The 20,341-nt window shown below is 44.1% G+C and overlaps 1 protein-coding gene across 1 annotated transcript in view; it reads right to left on the bottom strand.

The window, feature by feature from the left end:
* The window catches only part of LOC126103581 (uncharacterized), a 230,450-nt gene extending 226,080 nt beyond the window's left edge, over positions 1 to 4,370 (bottom strand). Inside the window, 1 exon segment of the mRNA XM_049912332.1 lies at positions 4,280 to 4,370. Within this exon segment, the coding sequence (XP_049768289.1) occupies positions 4,280 to 4,346 (67 nt within the window). The 5' untranslated portion in view covers positions 4,347 to 4,370.
* Between the last annotated feature and the right edge of the window lie 15,971 nt (positions 4,371 to 20,341).

The following is a 20,341-nucleotide window of genomic DNA, read 5'->3' as shown; positions in this document are numbered from 1 at the left end:
AAGCAGAAGTTCATTGTGTAAATGTTTATTCACTGCTAAATATTAACTTTGTTGTTGTAAGGATATTGAAATGTTATTGTATCACTGGAAGTGCCTCATTTTTCTGAAATCGCAGATATATTCAGATTCGCTTTAATATCTAACTGTGACTTATTGTCAAAGTTCAGAGTGCTATAACTTAGACATCTTTAAGGTTGTTTGACATTCCACCATTTCCTGGAGCATTATCTGTTGCACAAAGACCAAGCGACAGACAGCCGTCCAAATTCCCAGCTATGGGATTTACCCGTTTCCTGTGATACTGCTTGTCTCTGGACGTGGCCGGCTGGAAACCGTGAACTAGCCAGGTAGGCTACGGTGCGCCCTGTGCCCTGGACCCTCTTAGTGTTCAGCCGTGCAACAGATCCATCTCTCCTCAATACCACATCTAGGTGGACGAATAACTCGCACACGTACTCGTACCGTTACAGACTTACGTTAAGTTTACCGAGAGGGTTGGGACTGTGGTTAAAACTTGTGTTCAGATCGAGCAGAGTTCAAGTCAACTTCAGCGAAGTAGGTTTAGCTTATCCGCTGTTTCATAAATCAGTCCAGGTGAGTGGTCCCCTCAAAAGGATCGCCTCAGGTTTCCTGCCACATTGTTGTTCTGATAAGCATGTTCTACGTTTCTTCTGCCACATTGTTGTTCTGCTAAGCATGTTCTACGTTTCTTAAGTCCAAATTTCACTTATATCAACTGTATACTGTGCATCAAGTATGTATATCAAGTATTTTGCGAGCAACATCTATAACTACATTCACCGTAACGGTACATGCGGTTGTTAACTAACTGTTCACTCATACTGTTTCATTGCATTGTGAGATTTCAGTATTGTGGCATTCAAGAAAATTGTGACTAGAATTTGCATTGCTACTACTGTCCTGATATTTACAGTTTGATATAAAAAGTGTAGCACCCAGATGGTGGGGGAATCAAAATGAAATTTCACAGGTTGAGAGGTTATTTCAGTGATTACATAACCGAGTCAATTGTACAAAGAGCTTGGCAGCATGAGACTACTTACCGGTATGACTTCATTTGGCCTGGATGCAAGCACTGACTCGGTTGGGAAGGGTGTAATAAAGCTGTTTTATCCCCTCCTGAAGCAACCTGGTCTACAACTGTTCTAACTGTTTCTCGATATCCTAGCTACTGACACTGGGACGGCCGTCTGAGCTGGTACCACACATGTTCTATCGTAGACAGATCTGGGGATCTCGCCGGCCGCGGGAGTGCCTCAACATCATACAAACAATTCATAGACACACTTGCCATACGTGAACGATCATCTGCCTCGTGGCTAGCGAGTTATTGATTTTTGTCTGTCGCTTGGCCAAGGTCAAGACGGTAGTGACTGATGTCTGCCGTAAACGGACTGAACAAAGAGATCGCAAAATTGTATAAAATGAAATATTTAAATATTGTTACAAAAACTTGGCCAGATTGAGTAAAACTAAGCCACTCTCAAAAGTATTCATTTTCAGCATGACCCGATAACACGTTTCTTCAAAAATCCAGTTTTTACTAAATTTTAAAAGTGTATAGAATTAAACTTAGAAAGTTCTGTCTTTGGAATTAGGTTCAGTTTATCATAAAGCCATATGGTAGAAGTTTCGTGATGCTATCTCCTTCACTTTTTGAATTATTAGGTAAAAACCATATTTCGCACCAAAAGCTAGAAAGACGATTTTGATTGACTTATCTCAGAAAAATAACATACAAAACTATAATGACGGCATTGTCTTTGATATAAGTAATAATTAAACTGTACCAACTTTAACTATGCTATTGTAATTCAGTAAAGGTGCAGAAATTACAGACATGTTCCTTGAAAAATTTTGGAGGTTAAAGTTAAAAGGTACTGGGCTGTGAATTTTACACGAAATAAACGGAGTACCTATGTACTTAGAGGAAAACTGGAATCTCTGTAAATCTTCAGACAACAATGATGGAAACAAATTTATAGCGAAAAGGATGCCGCATGAGCACTGCTCGAGATGCTAGAAACAAATGTGGAGCGAGTGTTTGCTACGCCGTCTACACCACGATTATATTAAGACAGAGGTGTCTGCACAAGGGGAAGTTATTCTATCGTCGTCAGTCATACGGAATATGTTATGCTCCGCTACAGAATGTTCCGTGATTCCTTCGGTGCCCGTGTAGGCTTAAGCCTCAGATGGTGTTAATGACGATTGACATGATTGTTTTTTCCGTCGAAAGAGACTTCACGTATATCTTATGAAATTGTGTAAAACTGAAGTTACTTGGATTAATAATTTAACTGGAAAGCCCGTGCTTCGTTTTCGATGCTCTTTTTGGTGTCACTTGCTACACTGAAACGCCAAAGAAACTGGTATAGGCATGCGTATTCAAATACAGAAATATGAAAACAGGCAGAATACGGTGCTGCGGTCGGCAACGCCTATACGAGAAAACAAGTTTCTGGCGCAGTTGTTAAATCGGTTACTGCTGCTATGGCTGGTTATTGAGTCTGAACGTGGCGTTATACTCGGCGCACCAGCGGTGGGACTCAGCATTTCCGAGGTAGCGATGGAGTGGGGATTTTCTCGTACGACCATGTCACGAGTGCACCGTGAATATCAGAAATCCGGTAAAACATCAAATCTCCGATATCGCTGCGGCCGGAAAAAGATATTGAAAGAACGGGGCCAACAACGACTGAAGACAGTCGTTCAACGTGACAGAAGTGCAACCCTTCCTCGAATTGCTTCAGATTTCAGTGCTGGGCCATCAAAAGTGTCAGCGTGCGAACCATCCAACAAAACATCATCGATATGGGCTTTCGGAGCCGAAGGCCCACTCGTGTACGCTTGATGACCGCACGACACAACGCTTTACGCCTCGCCTGGGCCCCTTCAACAACGACATTGGACTGTTGATGATTGGAAACATGTTGCTTGGTTGGACGAGTCTCGTTTCAAATTGTATCGAGCGATGGACATGTACTGGTATGGAGGCAACCTCATGAACCATAGACCCTACATGTCACCAGGGGACTGTTCAAGCTGGTGGAGGCTCTGTAGTGGTGTGGGGCGTGTACAGTTGGAGTGATATGAGACCCTTATACGTCTAGATATGACTCTGACAGGTGACATATACCTAAGCATCCTGACTAATCCACTGCATCCCTTCATGTCCATTGTGCATGCCGATGGACTTGGGAAATTCCAGCAGGACAATGCGACACCACACATGTCCAGAATTGCTACAGAGTGGCTCCAGGAACACCTTTGTGAGTATAAAAACTTCCGCTGGCCAACAAACTCCCCAGACATGGAACATTATTGATCATATCTGGTAGGCCTTGCAGCGTGCTGTTCAGAAGAGATCTCCCCCTTCTCATACTACGGATTTATGAACAGCCCTGCAGGATTCATGGTGTAAGTTCCCTCCAACACTACTTCAGACATTAGTCGAGTCCATGTCACGTCATGACGCCGCACTTCAGCGTGCTCGCGGAGGCCCTACACGATATTAGGCAGATGTACCAGTTTCTTTGGCTCTTCAGTGTATATTGTAGAAAAAGTAGTGGCAAGTGTGTGAGCATGTACTTTACGGCGAGCAATTAACTTTACATAATTAGTAAAAAAAAGTAGAAATTGTCTTTGAAGTACGTTGTCTGCTGAGTGTAATAGAAAAAGCTTCAATAATTTTCGAAACTAATACTTCTACGTGTGAATTTGTCAGAGAGTACTGCTCAGTTAAATTTCAGTAGACTTTTATTTACCATCGTCGTTCCCGACTCCTATGCATTATTCTCAGTCTGTTTCGGCGCCGTGAACTGTGGACATGTGGACTGAACATTATTGAACAGCATGTGCCCATTGCTGTCTGGCTGTTCGCACAAATAGTTTTGAGGTCCTTGTAAAAGGCTGTAGTATCCAAAAATCCCACATGCCTACCAAACATTTCGATGTACAAACGTACAACTAACAAACCAGAAAGCGCATAAATTTTATGCCCCCCCCCTCACACACACACACAAGTAATGTCCTGTAGGAAAATGACATCACGATACTGTCGTGCGAGAGAAAATGCATGAGCACGCAGGATGTCCGTGACGTACCGTTGTGTCATCAGAGTTCCATCAATCACTACTAGCCGTGATATGAAATCATACTCGATGGGTCCCAATACCATGCCGCCAGGAGTAACACCGCTTTGACTCTCCAAAACATTAAAAGAATGGCACCTCCCCCAAACCGCCACCTTACTCACCAACGACAGTCATCCAGGGCAGTGAAGAATCGCGATTCATCGCCGTACACAGTGCAGCGCCATTCATCAGCAGCCTCTGCTTCTCGGTTGTGACACCACTCCAAACACGGCCGTTTATGTTGTGACGTTAGGGGCAGCCGACGGACGGGACGGTAATTGCCTAGATCGGTTGCGCTAGTCACCGACCAATGGTGCTGGATGTCACAGAATGTAGCGGGATGATAGGTGCAAATATGTCGAGATTACTGGCAGGCGCAGATATGAAAGGGTTACGGTGAGTTTTACGCGCAGTACGGCGTGGTCGACTAGAGCGTTGACGAGTATGCCTGCCCTCGCTCACGCAAATAGCGATCCATCTAGCCAATGACACATCGAAATGCCCCACAAATCTAGATATTCCACGATTCGACCACTCGGCCAGAGACCTACAATGAAGCCCTTTTAAAACTGTCAGGTGCTGAGAACGATGTTCAAACGAGTATGTGGCATCTACACGTCCTTCACGATGATCACTAAACATCTACGCTGTTCTCGCCCCTTATATATCCCACCAGGTCTGGTTAAATCGCTAAACTTTGGTGGCCGTTTTACCAGTTACAGAAAACTGCAACTCTAATCATTTACGTACTCGCTGATGGCGTGTATGTGTATGAAGTTACATTGATATCCGACCATGTCTTCTCGGTGCTTCTCTATTTTTGAAACTTTCTGATAAATTAAAACTGTTGTGCCGGACCGAGACTCGAACTTCGGATTTTTGTCAAGCAGAAAGTAGAACAGAAGACAATGCTAGTGCGTTACAGGGCCTGACAACCAGCTCACAAAATGTTTTGCCTACACCAGACTGCATCGATGATTCTGGGTGAAGGGTCAGTCAAGCGTGATACGCAGTGCATGATGCGAAGCGACGACGCAGCGCCAGCTGCGTTACGGGTTCCCGATAAAATATCCTGTGGCACCTCTCCGCTGCGATGCCGTAAACCTGGTTACGATGCGACGAGAGCAAATACAAGTAACTGCACTCGCAGCAGTAAAGACAACATGCCGCTGGAGTTTCTATGCATGAATCTCTAACGCGAAAGTAAACACACGCTCGCATGTGACGTTCACCTGCTCCCAGCTTCTTCGAAATTCATGGCATGTGTCCCTGCAGAGTGTGCACAGAGATAGCCAAACAAAATTTTGTATCACTTTTGATAAGAAATGTAAATACGACAGCGCAAAATATTTTCTCATAGAACGCAAAATTTGTTTTCAGAAAGGAAGTCAACAAGGCACTGGAAAGAGATGTAGAAGCAGATTTTCTCTTACTTATATACTGGTGTGCATAATTTAAGGACGGCAGTAACTTTCTAATGATATATCACTGCCAAGTAATATAGCTGGATAAAAATTGGACGATACATAGAAAGAAGAGCCACAGTGGACAGAAGGTAACTGAAACAAACACGCAATGAGACGAACAGAGATGACATTAAGTCACCGCGATCCATGATGGTCCAGTGGACATAACAGAAGACGACACGTAGTTCTTAATAGAGTGTGTGATCAATAGAGACGGCAGTGCGTGCTCTGCAACGTGCTTCCATGCTGACCACAAGGTTCGTGACGAGCTCTTGTGGTAGGGCGTTCCATTCCTCAACCAGAGTAGTTGACATCTGCTAAACGGACATTGGTGCATTTTGACGTGCAGCAGTACCTCTCTGCAAAGCATCCCGCACGTTCTCGATGGGATTTAATTCGGGGGAGTCGGCAAGAGCTCCATCTGCACAGTTCAAGGCGGAACCGCATTATCGTCCATAAAGGTGAATGCATCCTGAAAAAACGCACGTGGGGAAAAAGAACAGTGAAACAATAATGTTTACCGGTGAGTGTAGCAATTTCAAGGATTTGTAGGTCAGGCTCTTGCAATATTATGTCTGCTCACACCGTAACACCTGGGCCACCAAGACGATAATGTATGATAATGTTCCTGGGTGCATTACGTGTTCCACCCTCCGCCATACGAGGCTACGTCCAGCGTTGGATGGTTTCTTCAAAAGGGGACGTCAGATTTACTTCTCTAATGTGTAACTGTGCTTTGTCTCTAATGCAGGACGTCACATGGTGTGGTGTCAGCGTGACTATAACGCCAAATGGGGCTGGCTCCACAACGCTAGGCAGTTGAAACAACAGGAAAACATTGTGTGTGTCATCCAGCGAGCAGATATGGTGCACTATGTGAAATCCCTGGTCTTGCGGGACAGAGCGGGTGAGGTTATATTTGTGGGAAGGGGCCAAAATAAGTTGCTGTCAGTTACCCTCAACATATAAATATTATTAGCTAAAACACACAATAACATAGGCAAGAATTAAAAACTCTCAAGGTTTTAACGAAATAGCTCCTCTAATTTGATTTAAATCAGCTGAAAGCCACATACGAAAATCCAGGGCCCAAGGCCTAAGCAAGGAACGGAGGTACAGGAGTTCTTCTGGAAGTTTCACTTCTTTCAAAAAAAAATTTTTTATACTTCCATAAAAATAGGCTGAAGGCCACATATTAAGCAAGAACAGTGTTACGGCTTAAGGCCAAAACAAAGATTTTGAATGTTAATTCTAAATAGGCTGAAACCCAGCTGAAGGCCTCATATCAACCAAACAATTTAACGGCTTAAAGCCTAGGAAGAAGGGCTTTCAATTTAACAGGCTGAGGGCCTTAGCTTAAGACATTTCATGCAAACTCGACTGAAGGCCTCACACTAAAGAATAACAATGTCATGACTTAAAGCAAGACCAAGATTTTAAATTTTTAGTTTAAGAGAGATTAAAACTCGGCTGAGGGCCACACACCATGGAGAAAACAATTTCACGGCTTAAAGCCTTACAATTTTAATAAGCTAAAACTCGGCTGAAGGCCACACAGCGTACTTAAGACTAAAAGGTAATCACTATGTAAAACACAAGGAGCGGCACTCAGAAGGTTCCAAGGGTCGACCTGGGAAGTAACACTAAAGCACGTTTAGTTGAGACAGGCAGCCAGACCGACAACCTTTTAATCGGAAGGCAACCCAACCGAAGGCCAGCCGACAAACCAACCAACAAAATCAGTTCCGCCCCGACCAACGAGCAAAACGACAACAAGACGTCAATAGCACAACGTTCTGGATACTGGTGCCCAATCCAGCCAAGTCAGAATAAACGCCCAAAACTACCAACACACCTCAGCTGTCGAACTACACTCCGTGCTGGACAGCAACAACACGACGAGGAAAATACACTGCCCAGAACTATGTCAACGCCCAGGGCAGGTTACCGGAACGATAACGGCCACAAGGCAGAAGATACCGCTGGTGCACTTCATTAATGTAGGAGTGAATTAAGTTAAAACCCCATCCAAGAAAACGGCTGCAATTCTATCCGACTTCAATGCACACACGTTGTTGCTCGCGGGAATCTCGCAGAAAGCGACAACCAGTATCAAACGAAGAGAAGTGATAGCAGTGGAGGCTTGATAGTAGGTTAAATGAGCAAACAACTTTAGAGTTCAAGATCGGTGGGCGACGAACTTCATAAACCTCGCAAGAAGCGCCTCACAACTCCAACTGCGCTTGCCCGCCGCCGCCGGCTCCGGCCCGACTCCGGCGCGACGGGGACCTCCTCGCTGCTCTGCGCCAACCGACCGACTGCCTCACACACGAAACGGCGAAAAGACCAAATACACGTCGGCCGATGAGACGACCGACCGTACGACCAACCAATGGTCGTTCCCGCTCTAGTCTCCTCCCGTCGGACGGTGCATGAGTGTCCCTGTCTGTCAGCGCCTCACTGGCGCTCTGTCCCGGACGCTGCTCCGTGCCCGACTGCACTCCTGGTCCGTCTCCAACTGACTTTCAGAAACACGACAACCCGGAAATACTATCAGTCGCTCCACAGGCAGAAGTTAGTGACGCCAGTAAATGCAATACGAAAACGAGGCAGCAGTACCGTAAAGAAGATGACAAACAATAAATGGCACGAACACGATCCGCGCGCTGCTCACTATGGTCGTGTTCTATGTTACAGTAGCGCCCGGAGACAACTTTTAGATCACTTCAATTATGAAAGAATCATCGGGGAAATGGAAGAAAGACGAAGTATGACGACTGTAGTCCAGTAGTTTGATATTACTCACAGCATTGTTACACGCGCTTGGGGAGCATCCAGAACCGCATGCACTGCTGCCCGAAGGAGAGTTGGTCATCGATCGCAGTGATCCACAGCAGCAGATGCCCACTACATTGTTCAACAGGCAAGAACGGTCCCCCGTGAAACAGCGGATGGCAGTTGCACCCACAACTAATAGGACTGCAACGGACACAAACTTACGCTCTGCAGTGGCATGGCGACTGCATGGGAGAAATCTCTTTGCCCGATGACCAGTGCGTTGTGTTCTGTTGGCACACGCGCATCGGTGGCATACTTTGCGGTGATGCCGAGAGCATAGGGATGAGGCGAGAGGTGGGAACACCTACTGCTCCCAGGAACATTGTCGAACACGATCATTTTCGTGGTCCAGTGTTTTGGTGTGGGGAGATCTAATGCTGCATGGGGGTACTGACCTCCAAATCTTTGGACACAGTTCTCTCACAGGTCAACTTTATTGTGACACTGTACGCCTTCCCCATGTGCATCTTTTCAGGGGTGCAATGGAACGACCCACCACGAGAACTCCTTACCAACCTTGTGGGGCACGTTGAAGAGCACACATTGCCGTGCGTGGTGACCGCATATCCTATTAAGAACCATGTCCCACATTTTATTATGTCCAGAGGATCATCGTAAATCGCGATAACTTCAATATAATTATTGTCTCTCAACAAAAATGTCGTATCTGTTCGCCTCATCAAGTATTTATTTCACATATCTTCTGTGCTCTATGTATTTATGGTACAAGTTTCATTGAGCGTAGCAGCGAAAGTCACATTCGTCCTCACGTTTTGCACACCGTCCTATAACTGAGACTTGGCAACACTGCAGAATATGCTTGGTAGCTCTGAAATCGAGTTTCGTTCTAGAGCGGTACAAAGTTAACCTCCTGATGCTATTTGACATTTCGAGTCGTTTCCGTTAAAATATTCTGAGTAATTTTCAGTTAAGGTGTGATAACGTTTTTTCAGTCTAGGAAGGCCGCTCCTTGCAGAATCTGCAACTAATCTAGTACATTACATTGTCAATTATCTGCGTTGTCTTTCGCTACCGTACTGAGAGAGCAGTTCCCGCAGGAGTGGCATGTTAGCTCGATGATAACTAGGTCTCTTTGTGAAATGGAAACCGCCGGCTCCAATCTTGTCAGATCGAAAATTAGCGAGGAAATCTTAAGAAATATCTTCCACCGTAAATATTCTCATAACCTTATTCATTATCCCGTAGCAATACTCAACACCTGGAACAGTATGATACATAAATTTTCCGGTACCACTTGGGGAGCGAAAGAAACCACCCTGAGAATGTTAGCACTTAAGTCTTGTGTACTCAGTTGCCGAATACTATTCTCCAGTCTGGTTAAACAGGCACCATTTGAAGGAAATTGAGACTAACTGAATGCGACCAGGAGAATAACTGGTGTCTGTTTCAAAATGGACTCCCGTACCTTCACTAGCTGTTTTGAGCCATATAGCTTCCCCTGGTAATCACAGCAAGGAACGATTAATTATGGAATACAACAAAATTTTAGCCAGTCCCCATCTTTCAATGCAAAATGACCTGACTGATGCTACTCTGCAGAGGATAAAGACTAGATTTTTCCCACTATCGTTAGCAGAACTACTTTTGAGGAATAGTTTTAAAATTAATGACATGTGGAGAGTACATTGGGAAGCCATGAAACAGGCTCAGGCTCTATCCATTATCGACCCTAGTCATCACTAGCAGGAATGGAACTGACTCACTACATATGGAGAACATTCAGTAGAATAAGAACGCTACGTGGCATCTGTCACGATTTATTCTTCATATCGGGAATAACCGAATCACCGACCTGCATCTGCAGAGAATCTCGTCACACTGTTCACCACATTGTAACCCAAGGCTCCCTTACAGCACATTCAGGAGAAAAATGTACTGGTCTCAACTTTAAATTTATGTACAGTATACACTGTTTGTATGTTCTGTTTATCCCTGTGACTATATGACGAAATTTTATCTCTTTGTTTTATACTTACTATTTTTATGTATTACCAGCCGAGTCTCCAACATTGCAAGTGTACGTATTTTCTCCAGTTCTATTAGTCCAGCTCCCCCTCCCCTCCTCTCTCTGTCCATCTGCTCCTTCCCCCTGTGTCCTCCCCCCCCCCCCTCTTCATCCGTCTCCAGTCCCCTCTATTTCCTCGTCACCCAGTCTAAGCCCGTCTCCTCTTCCCCCATTCTCTCTGTCTATCTCCTCCTCCACTTCCCTCTGTTCATCTCCACCTCTTTCCTTTCTCTGTCCATCCCTCCCTTTCACATATCTGTGTCCATTCCTTCCTTCTGCCACTATCTGTCTATCCCCTCCTTCCTCTTCTCTATCTGTTCACTCTTCCTCCCCCTCCTCTTTCCATGTTATCACCCCCACCCCAATGGGAGTCTGCTGTTTCTTACCCCTACATTATTTGCTTCGATATAGTAAGTAGTAGGTGTACCAACTTTGATTGAAATCGATCCGGGAGTTTCCGAGCAGCTTTTTACCAGCGGCGTCGCCCTCATGCGCACATGTCACATATATGTAACACATTTCACAGATATTTATGAACATATTTCACATGTATCTCTAGAGAATTTTGCCCTGCAGTTTCGTTTTGACGCAGCTCAATTTTTATGATGTCGTATCTCATGAACGGTGTGTCTTACAATGATATAAGTTTGCAGGTGCATCCAGTGGTATATGTGAACACTGTCTGTGTAATATGTTGCGAATATAGTTACAAGTAAAGAAGTAATAAATTAAAAATTCATTCATGATACGGCAGTTTTTCACGCATCTCAGTTTTTATGACACCGTATCTCGTGAACTATGTGTCGCCAAACAATATGTTTTTGCAGGTACATACAGTGATATATGTTGAATACTCTCTGCAAAATGTGTTACGAATAGAGTTATTCGTAAAGAAGTAATAAATTAAAAGGTCATGCCTGATGTGACAGTTCAGTGCATGAGCACTTTTTTCTCTTTCATCATCATGTAGTGGGAGTGTGACTGAGGAAAAGTCTCGCAAAGTTTTTAAAATACGTAGAAGTTTGTTGCAAGTCGCTAAGTGCTCTCATGTTTAAATACTGGATGAATGTAGTCTGGCTATTTGCGCGTCGTGAGCTACGCAACTTTCTCACCTCCACCACTTTGAGAGGTAGGTGGCTTTTACCCCTGTAGTAGCTCTTTGCAGGCAGTATGTAATATATGTACCAAGTTTGCTTTAAATCGATCCAGTGGTTTAGCGGTTTATGAGAAATTGTGGTACATACATAGATACATACATATATACACTCTATAATACATTGCCAGAAAAAAATTGTTATAGACATTTAGAGATTTCCAATTCATTCAAGATTTATTGTTGCAACAGTGCACTTGGAATACATGAAATGATTACGTTTACAAATAAGTAGCACAAGCGGTTCTGAGGTACCAGATATCGACCCATGCGGAAACACCAGTATTAGTATATGGGACACTCTCCATGGGCGGCAATGCAGGCGCTGACTCTGGCAAGCAATCGATCGTACAGATAGCGAAAACTGTCCTGGGATATGTTATGCCACACCTGCTCGACCTGTGCACGTAGTTCTGTAAGACTTGTTCGTTGACGAGTCGCACGACTCACTTCTCTCTCCATCATATCCCACAAGTGCTCGATTGGAGACAAGTCCGGATACCGTGCTGGCCAGGGAAGTTGCTGCACCTCTTGCAGAACATGCTGTATCACGGCATTGTGTCGGCGAGCATTATCCTGTTGGAACAACACATCACTGGGTCTAACAACATTTTGCAGGTACTGAGCGCTGGTTAGTGTCCCCTATAGAAACACCAGAGGTAAACCAGAGCTTATCGCACGTCAGACCATAAGGCCTGTGGGGTGGGGCCAGTGTGTCTTGGACGAATGCACTCTACGAGGTAGAGCTCACCAGGTCTACGTCGTGCGCGCAAACGACATCCACCTGCGTGCAGGCAGGGACTGATTACATCACTGAAATCCACTGTGCACCATTCTAGCTTCCGAGTGATCTCTGAGCGGCCCCAGTCAATCTGTGCACTCGATGCTGTGGCGTGAGTGGAGGACGGGCTAGAGGTGTACGTGCCTGTAATCCCACTGTAATCCCACTGACGCTAACAGAAGACAGATATTAATGAAATAATTGATTTGAACCACTGAATTTGCATTTTTACTGTACGATTTTTGGCACTAGAGCACGAAAAGATGAAGCACCACACTAGCCTGAGCGAAAGACGTTTTCTCCAGAAACTTCGGCATCCTATACTGTTCTCATTTCATGCACAATGTTGGACATGAGATTCTAAGGGGGCGGCCAGTTTTACTGCCAGCTTACGTGAATGATGCACTGTGTCAGCGGCGGCTCGCCCGCAGCCACGTTTTATGTCAAAGGCTGTAACTGCAACCAAACAAAAATGTAATGACGTAACTGTACTTTTCAACATGCTGGTGAAAATTTTTATGAGTATCCCTGATGTTAAACATGTAAACAAAAATTTTATTTCTGGAGAAAAAATCCAGCAACCAATCACCTTTAAGATTCATTTATTGTAAAACCACTGTCAGCTTTGTGGGATAACGAGTGCAATTTCCTCCCATCTTCAGATAGCATTAAAATTAAAGCGAACAGCACATATATTAAAAATGTGATCTTCACCTAACAACCATGTTAACATATAGTAGGGGCCATTTATAACGTGCATTTATATAGAGGGTGTCCGAGCCGGAATGGTCAGTATTCAGAAGTACGACAGGAACGATCATTTGAAGCAAAAAAGTCCAGTAAACATGGGATCTAAAATGCATGCCTCAAGAACTAAAACCACTTGCTCACAGCTCTTGAGGTATGTGTTCTAGAACCCTTGTTTATTAGACAATTTTTTCTTGTTTCGTCCGTACTACTTCGTCCTAAAACATGAAAAGCAAAGAGCTTGCAGTAAAAGATTTGTTTCGCAGTGTCGAAGATTATAAAGTGCTCATTGCTCTTAAGGCACTTTGGAGGCCATGTTAATCAAATATTTTTGCTTCGAACGATTGCTCCTGTCACATCCCTGAATATTGAACATACCTCCAGGACATTCTGTATTTTTAAATTTGTATGTTTGTAACCTCCCCCTCACTTATCGACCTTAATGACAGTGAAAAATTGAACCGCGTGTACCTAATGGAAATTCGGGAAAAGCAATCGTCACCGAAGTTAATTTGTCAGTAAAGAGGGAGGAAAGGGTTACATCTAAATGAAAGGAAAAATGCTAATGAAACAGGTGGAAATTAATTTTGAAAAGGGATAAGTTAATAAAGAAAGTAAATGTGCGGCCGTTACGTTAACAATTAACTAGCGGTAATTAGATATTTGAGATCTGGGGGAAATTACGGTCGCCAGTCCTAAGGACATTACTATAGTAACTACAAAAGAAAGGTTATTACACATATAATTAGCACTAGAAGCGTGGCAACTGTAGGTTGACACGTGCAGTGAGAAAACTGAAAGTTTGTCAGAAGTAATAAATTTCGCTACACTCTGACTTAATTTAGCAAAAGAATTAATAAAACCGGAAAATCGAAAGTTAATTTAGTGACTGAAGTTAATAGTGAGCTTTCTTTCTGAAGCACATCGAAATTCAATAAAATACGGTTAGTCTTGGACTACCTCAACAATCATTTCAAAAGCTACTTGAATCTACGCAATTTAGAAATAAGGGATTTAACTTTGAACTTGAATTAAATGATTCTGAACAATTAACAATAGTAAAATTTAGCACGTACCAAGCTGAGCTGCAGTTACAGGTAAGCTAAAATATGGTAACAAAACTCGCACTCTTAATTTGTGCTTGTGTAATCTAAATACTGTAGCCAGCTATGAACACCTTGACTGAACTTTGCAATTAAAGCAGTGAAATCGAATGATGCTGGCGTTTGAATTTCAACGACACTCGGGTTCATTCCGGAAAAGGAAGGGACCCTGCTTGGTAATGCAATTGGGACAATGAGCAACAAAGGTTCATGCTAAGTTGCTGTAATTTTGTGATGCAACCATTTTAAAAGTTTGAAAAGCTGAGGTCTGCCATACAGTTCTAAAACTTTACGTGCTTCCAGTCTTCCTTGTTGGCTGATTGAAGGTTTGAAGCCGTCGATCGAGGAGGTGGCGACAGTCACTCATTGTCGGCCGTCGTTGTTGCTGAAGCTGGATGTTGGCGCGCCTTCTTCTCGACACGGTCACCAGACGAAACGGGCTCTTGATGTGCGCCAGCTAATGCTTCCCGTCCGCGACACCATGTCAGAAACTATCATCGCAAGTCGAGCGCAATTCTGCCAAACCCCGAAAGCGCGGCAACTCGCGGGAGCTTCACACAACACACCTGCTCCACTGCACCACCCCAGCCAGACCCTCTCTCAGCCCGCGCTCCACGAGGCAGCGTTAACACTACCAAAGATCCTACACACTTTGATTCTTCACACGACCTATCGATGTAATCGTTCGATAGCAGTTTTCCCTAGGCAAGACCCAGCGTAAAAATACAAATAATATTTACGAAACAAACCAATTATACATCGACATAAATGCATAAATATATATATATACAAATAGTAAAACAATTACAATATGTAAAGACACAGAAATGTCATATATTCAGGTAATAAAAATAAGGAAAACAAATTTATAGTACAATAGATGGAAATAGGAGGATATGCATTTCCGGTGTTACACGTTACTTTATCGAAATACCTTAAGTTTTTCTGTTATGTAATGCCTGACCATTTCTGTTATTACGGTCGACAAAATACAGGATAGTTACGTACATTTGGCTCGTCTGTATGAATTAGTTACGATAAAATACACTGATTTGCAGGACTCACGGACGAAAGTAACTTTCGCATGTCCTGTCACTGCCAAGTAACATGGCTCGTTAAAGGTTTGGCCATACACAGAAAGAACTGCTGTAGTATGGTACAGTACAGTACAGAAGGTAACTGAAAGAAATGCGGAAGGAATGGAACGGAAATAACACTTCTATTCAAAGACAGTTATTACACTGAAGTCACAGCGATTCATGATGGGTCCCTGAACATTAAAAAAAGCAGGACTCGGTTTCTAATGGCTGAGCCGCACTGCGGCTCACGTTGGTGCCGTGTGTAGGTTTCTGCCAGACTGTATCGTATAGTTGGCGTGGTTGTGTTGTTTGTCTTCTTCTCGTGTTCACTGGCGCCATTCGGTTTTGCAAGCGTTGCCTGTCCGCTAGTGGCAACAGCGACGCTTATTGATGTGTAGCTCTGCTGCCCTATCTTTGGGGCGACCTCGTTCTTGTTCCGTGTGGTGTGAGTGGAGAGTTTGGTTGGGGACGCAGGAGCAGAGCAACACGCCGGGTCCGCTGGCGGCGTGTATGGACTGCCGGATCGAAGGGCAGTGGTCACGAGTGTGCACGACCTCGTCGAAACCGGATCCTGCACGATTAAGTTGAGTGCATTGCAATTCGTGTAGAGAAACCTCCACCGTTGTGTAATCTCGCGATTCTCCAGTGAGTTGGGCCCGCATCTCGTGGTCGTGCGGTAGCGTTCTCGCTTCCCACGCCCGGGTTCCCGGGTTCGATTCCGGCGGGGTCAGGGATTTTCTCTGCCTCGTGCTGGTTGGGTGTTGTGTGATGTCCTTAGGTTAGTTAGGTTTAAGTAGTTCTAAGTTCTAGGGGACCGATGACCATAGATGTTAAGTCCCATAGTGCTCAGAGCCAGAGCCATCCAGTGAGTTGGGTTCATGTTGCTGCTCGTAGTGTCGCCGAGGAGAAAAGTAGCTAGTGGAATACCTGGGGAAGGCGGATCTGATTAGCCTTCCTGAGCTTCTAATTACTATTTACTATTTTCAGCTTCTTACATTGTTAAGTTCAACCAGCGCTATTCTTCTGTCTTGTGGCCGCTAACGCCCCAGTTACCTGCCCTGGGGGCAGTGTACATTTCCTCGCCTTGCTGCCGCTGTCCAGTGAGGCGTGTAAGTTTGACAGCTTCTTGATTGTAGGTTGGGTGGAGTTCTTCTACCTTAGTGGTAGTCATTCTTGTTCTGGGCGCTCTAAGCACAGTATTTTGCAGGCGGAGCCCAGACCGCCGGTTCCGGCTTTGGCGTAATTTTACATCTTGCATTTGTTTTGTTGGCTGTCAGGTAGTCTCACCAAGATTATCATTAGTCGCTCGTTAGACTGCCACTAGTCCGAGTTACCATCTCGTGATCTGGATGCAACTCTTGGCTGCCTTTCTCTTCGCTCGCGAAAGTGTTTTTGGGCAGTGTACAGAAACTCAGAGGTCGATTCCTGGAGCACCGTCTGTCACTGGCCCTTGTGTTTTATTTTATTAGTGTATTATTAAGTTCCCATCATTTGTCTCACCTGTTTGATTAAGTTTTTTTTTTAAATTAACCTTTGCTATGCCATTCGCCATTTGACAGTATATTTGTTAAATTTTTATAACTGACATTTTGGGCGTTAAATGCCTTCAGCCGTGATTGTGGTTACTTGCTTTAAAATTCTGATTGCGACCACATAGGCTTGTTTTCAAAAGCCGGCCCCAGTGGCCAAGCGGTTCTAGGAGCTTCAGTCTGGAAACTCGCGACCGCTACGGTCGCTGGTTCGAATCCTGCCTCGGGCATGGATGTGTGTGATGTCCTTAGGTTATTTAGGTTGAAGTGGTTCTAGGTTCTAGGGGACTGATAACCTCAGATGTTAAGTCCCATAGTACTCCAAGCCATTTGTTTTCAAAAATTATTTGCTGTCTGTATTTTATGTATGTTTGTTAAATTTTTTAATAATTGCCATTTTGGGCGTTAAAAGACTTCAGCCGTGATTGTGGTTACTTGCTTTAAAATTCTGGTTGCGATCGCATTGGCTTGTTTTCCAAAATTATTTGCCGTCTGTATTTTATGTTTGTTTGTTTAATTTTTTATAATTGCCATTCTGGCGTTAAAGCCTTCAGCCATGATTGTGGTTACTTGCTTTAAAATTCTGATTGCGACCTCACTGGCTTGTTTTAAAAAATTAATTATTAAAATAATTGAGTGAAATTACAAAGAAAACTAATAGTACTTGATTTGAGGCTCCGTCCACATTCGTAACCTAGTCATGCCTTCCTTAATTACCAGGTTTCAATGTGGTCTCTGATTACGACGGAAGGCAACGTGCTCCGATGCTGGCAGCTGCTGGGTGGCAGCAGCTGGGTGGTCGTTGGTGCATGTGGACGTGCTACATTACATCACCCCATGGCTTTCCAGACGTGCTCGGTGGGATTTAAGTCAGGGGAACGGGCAGACCACTGCAGTCGTCGTATCTTTTCTCGTTCCAAGGGCTCCCCCACCCACGCTGTCCGAACGGTCGCGGCTGGTCATCCATAAAAATGAAGTCAGTGCCGAGTCTATCCATGAAAATATGCACATGGGAAAGGAGTAAATTGTCACAATGACTTTGAATGGTGAGAGTACCGTGTTCAAAGATTGGACGTCAGTACGCCCGTGCAACAAACACTATGCCGCCCTAGACCGTTAAACCTGGACCAGCATACATGATTGGTTTGCTGGTCCAGGTTTTATGGTGTCATGTCCGGCAGTGTTCCTGCCGACAGGAGAAAGAATATATAAGATGTGTCAAAGCTCCATTTACGGTTGAAAAAAAGGAGAAACAGGGCAATATGGTACTGAATGATCGCCAACGAACTAAATAATACCATAGACGTCTATATCCGCAAAGTTTAAATCGTTGTTACGCTGCACTGAAATCCTATCATCAGAATACTGCTCAGGGTATTTATTGTGGCCACAGCATTAGCTTGCCAACAGGAGCGACCCTAAATTGAGTAAAGCATTGGTTTCTATTCGTCAAATGTGAGGTCTAACAAGTTCGAGATTTTCGCAACTATTAACGTTCAATAAATATAGATAATTTTATTTCTTCAGGAGCGCTATTACTTCCTGGCACTAATGTTTCAGTGCTAAGAAACTATGCATTTATTTTTACTTTTTCCTAGCATCACGGGTCTCTTGCTGACAGGAACACCAATGAAAAACTGAAAACTACTTTCACTTGTAACGTCAAAGAAGTCCAGTTATCTACGCCTTTGTCTTTCTCTCCTTCTCTGTCTTTTCCTCCTTTCACGGAAAGCCACTAAAACGTTCAGAAAGATAAAATGTGAAAAATAGTGGCCATTGCCACCTGCTGTTGTGACCAAGACTAGCTAAGTAGAATAACACTGTATGGGGGACAGTAGCTTCTAGCAGTCTCAGTATGGGTAGATAAAGGTTTTGAATCTTTTTCAGTGGGATCTTATACCATTTTTCTTGCAAAATACGGACACGTTGAGATAACGAAGTTGGATAGGGATAGCGATCACCCACACTTCTCGCCTAAATAGACCACAAAGGCTAAGTAATGTTGAGATCTGCTGACCGTGATGGCCACGGGAGATGCGACAATTCATCCTCGTGGTCGCAAAACCAGTACTGGACGATGCGAGATGTGTGAAAAGGTGCCCTGTCGTCTTAGGATTGCATCTCTGTTGGGGAACAAATATTATACCATGGGATGGACCTGACCAGTCAAAATTGCCAAATAATCCTTGGCAGTAATGTGATCTTGCGAGTATTCATGGAAATCGAATACCACGATATTGCTGCCCAAATCGTCAACTGATCCCCTGTTTCACTGTTTGAACATAAACTCGGCCAGAAGTTGGACACAGTGTGAAACATAAGTTATCCGACCAAATGACATATTTAAATTGCTCCATAGTCCAGGTTTCATGGCTTCGGCGCCACGTTTTCCTGTTACTGGCTTTTGCGTCGATGATGAGTGGTTTTGGAATTCCGCTCCGCCCTGTAATTCTTCTGGATTTCCCTTCGTTTTGTTTTTGTGCTGCTAGGGATCGCGAGTGCGACATTCAGTTCTGCGGTGACTTTTGCAGTGTTCTTGCTACTATTTTTCGTCGCAGTCCTTTTCAGTGACGTCTGTCACGCCACCATACGTCACGTCACCCAGCACACTTCCGTCCGCGTTGTGGCTTAGCGGATGATTCTCTTCCGCTCTGTCCGTATGCGGTATGTCTCTTCGATACGCTGCCTCTTCAGTCACCAATCACTTTGGCTACCTTATGGTCACGATAGCACCAGCCATACGAGCACCACCCCATAATGCACTCACAACTACACATAACACTGTTCTGATCAGGGCTGACAGTTTCAATGTGTTTAGGACATCGCACAGGTCCCATTCATACTAAAATACTACAGCATGACATGTGGGCTTGGCTAACATCGGCGTTTATGATTAGGTGTGCGTTTATATTCTAAGTATTTGTTTGTGTCCAGTTATTGTGAAAACATCTTGCCCTCTTACCAAAGTCTCTACAGATTCATTATTATGAGTAGTAACTATTGTTGTGTGTCTAAGTCTGTGTTATATGTCATTCAGCGTTATTAGTTCTTGATTTCATATATGCTTCTGTATTTAAATTTTTTTTAGTACTACTGAATTTGTTTATCGTCTGTTCCGGTTCTATAGCTCACCACTGCTTTTGGGTGCAACTGAACGCAGTAATTTCCTAGTTTTTGTTCTGTATTATTTCTGTGTTGCTGCACCTTGCACTGTTCTTTAAAAGCCTGCTCATTTCAGATATTGTCGCAACATACGGCCTTATTCTTCGTTGATGACAACGCGCACTTGCAGAGCTTTCTTAGCAATACGGCGAATTTGATAGCTCGACGTGTTACGCGAGCAGTATGTCGTCCGATTACTTCTGGCCGTCAGCTGGATGTCGGCGCATTTAACCTCTGCCAGATACGCGGATGACCGACGTGTGGGACACTTCTGTGACGCTGTCTGGGCACTAGGCTTTT

Source organism: Schistocerca cancellata, chromosome 1 (assembly GCF_023864275.1).
Source record: "Schistocerca cancellata isolate TAMUIC-IGC-003103 chromosome 1, iqSchCanc2.1, whole genome shotgun sequence".
Classification (NCBI taxonomy): Eukaryota; Metazoa; Arthropoda; class Insecta; order Orthoptera; family Acrididae; genus Schistocerca; species Schistocerca cancellata.
This window is presented reverse-complemented; position numbering and strand designations above follow the sequence as displayed.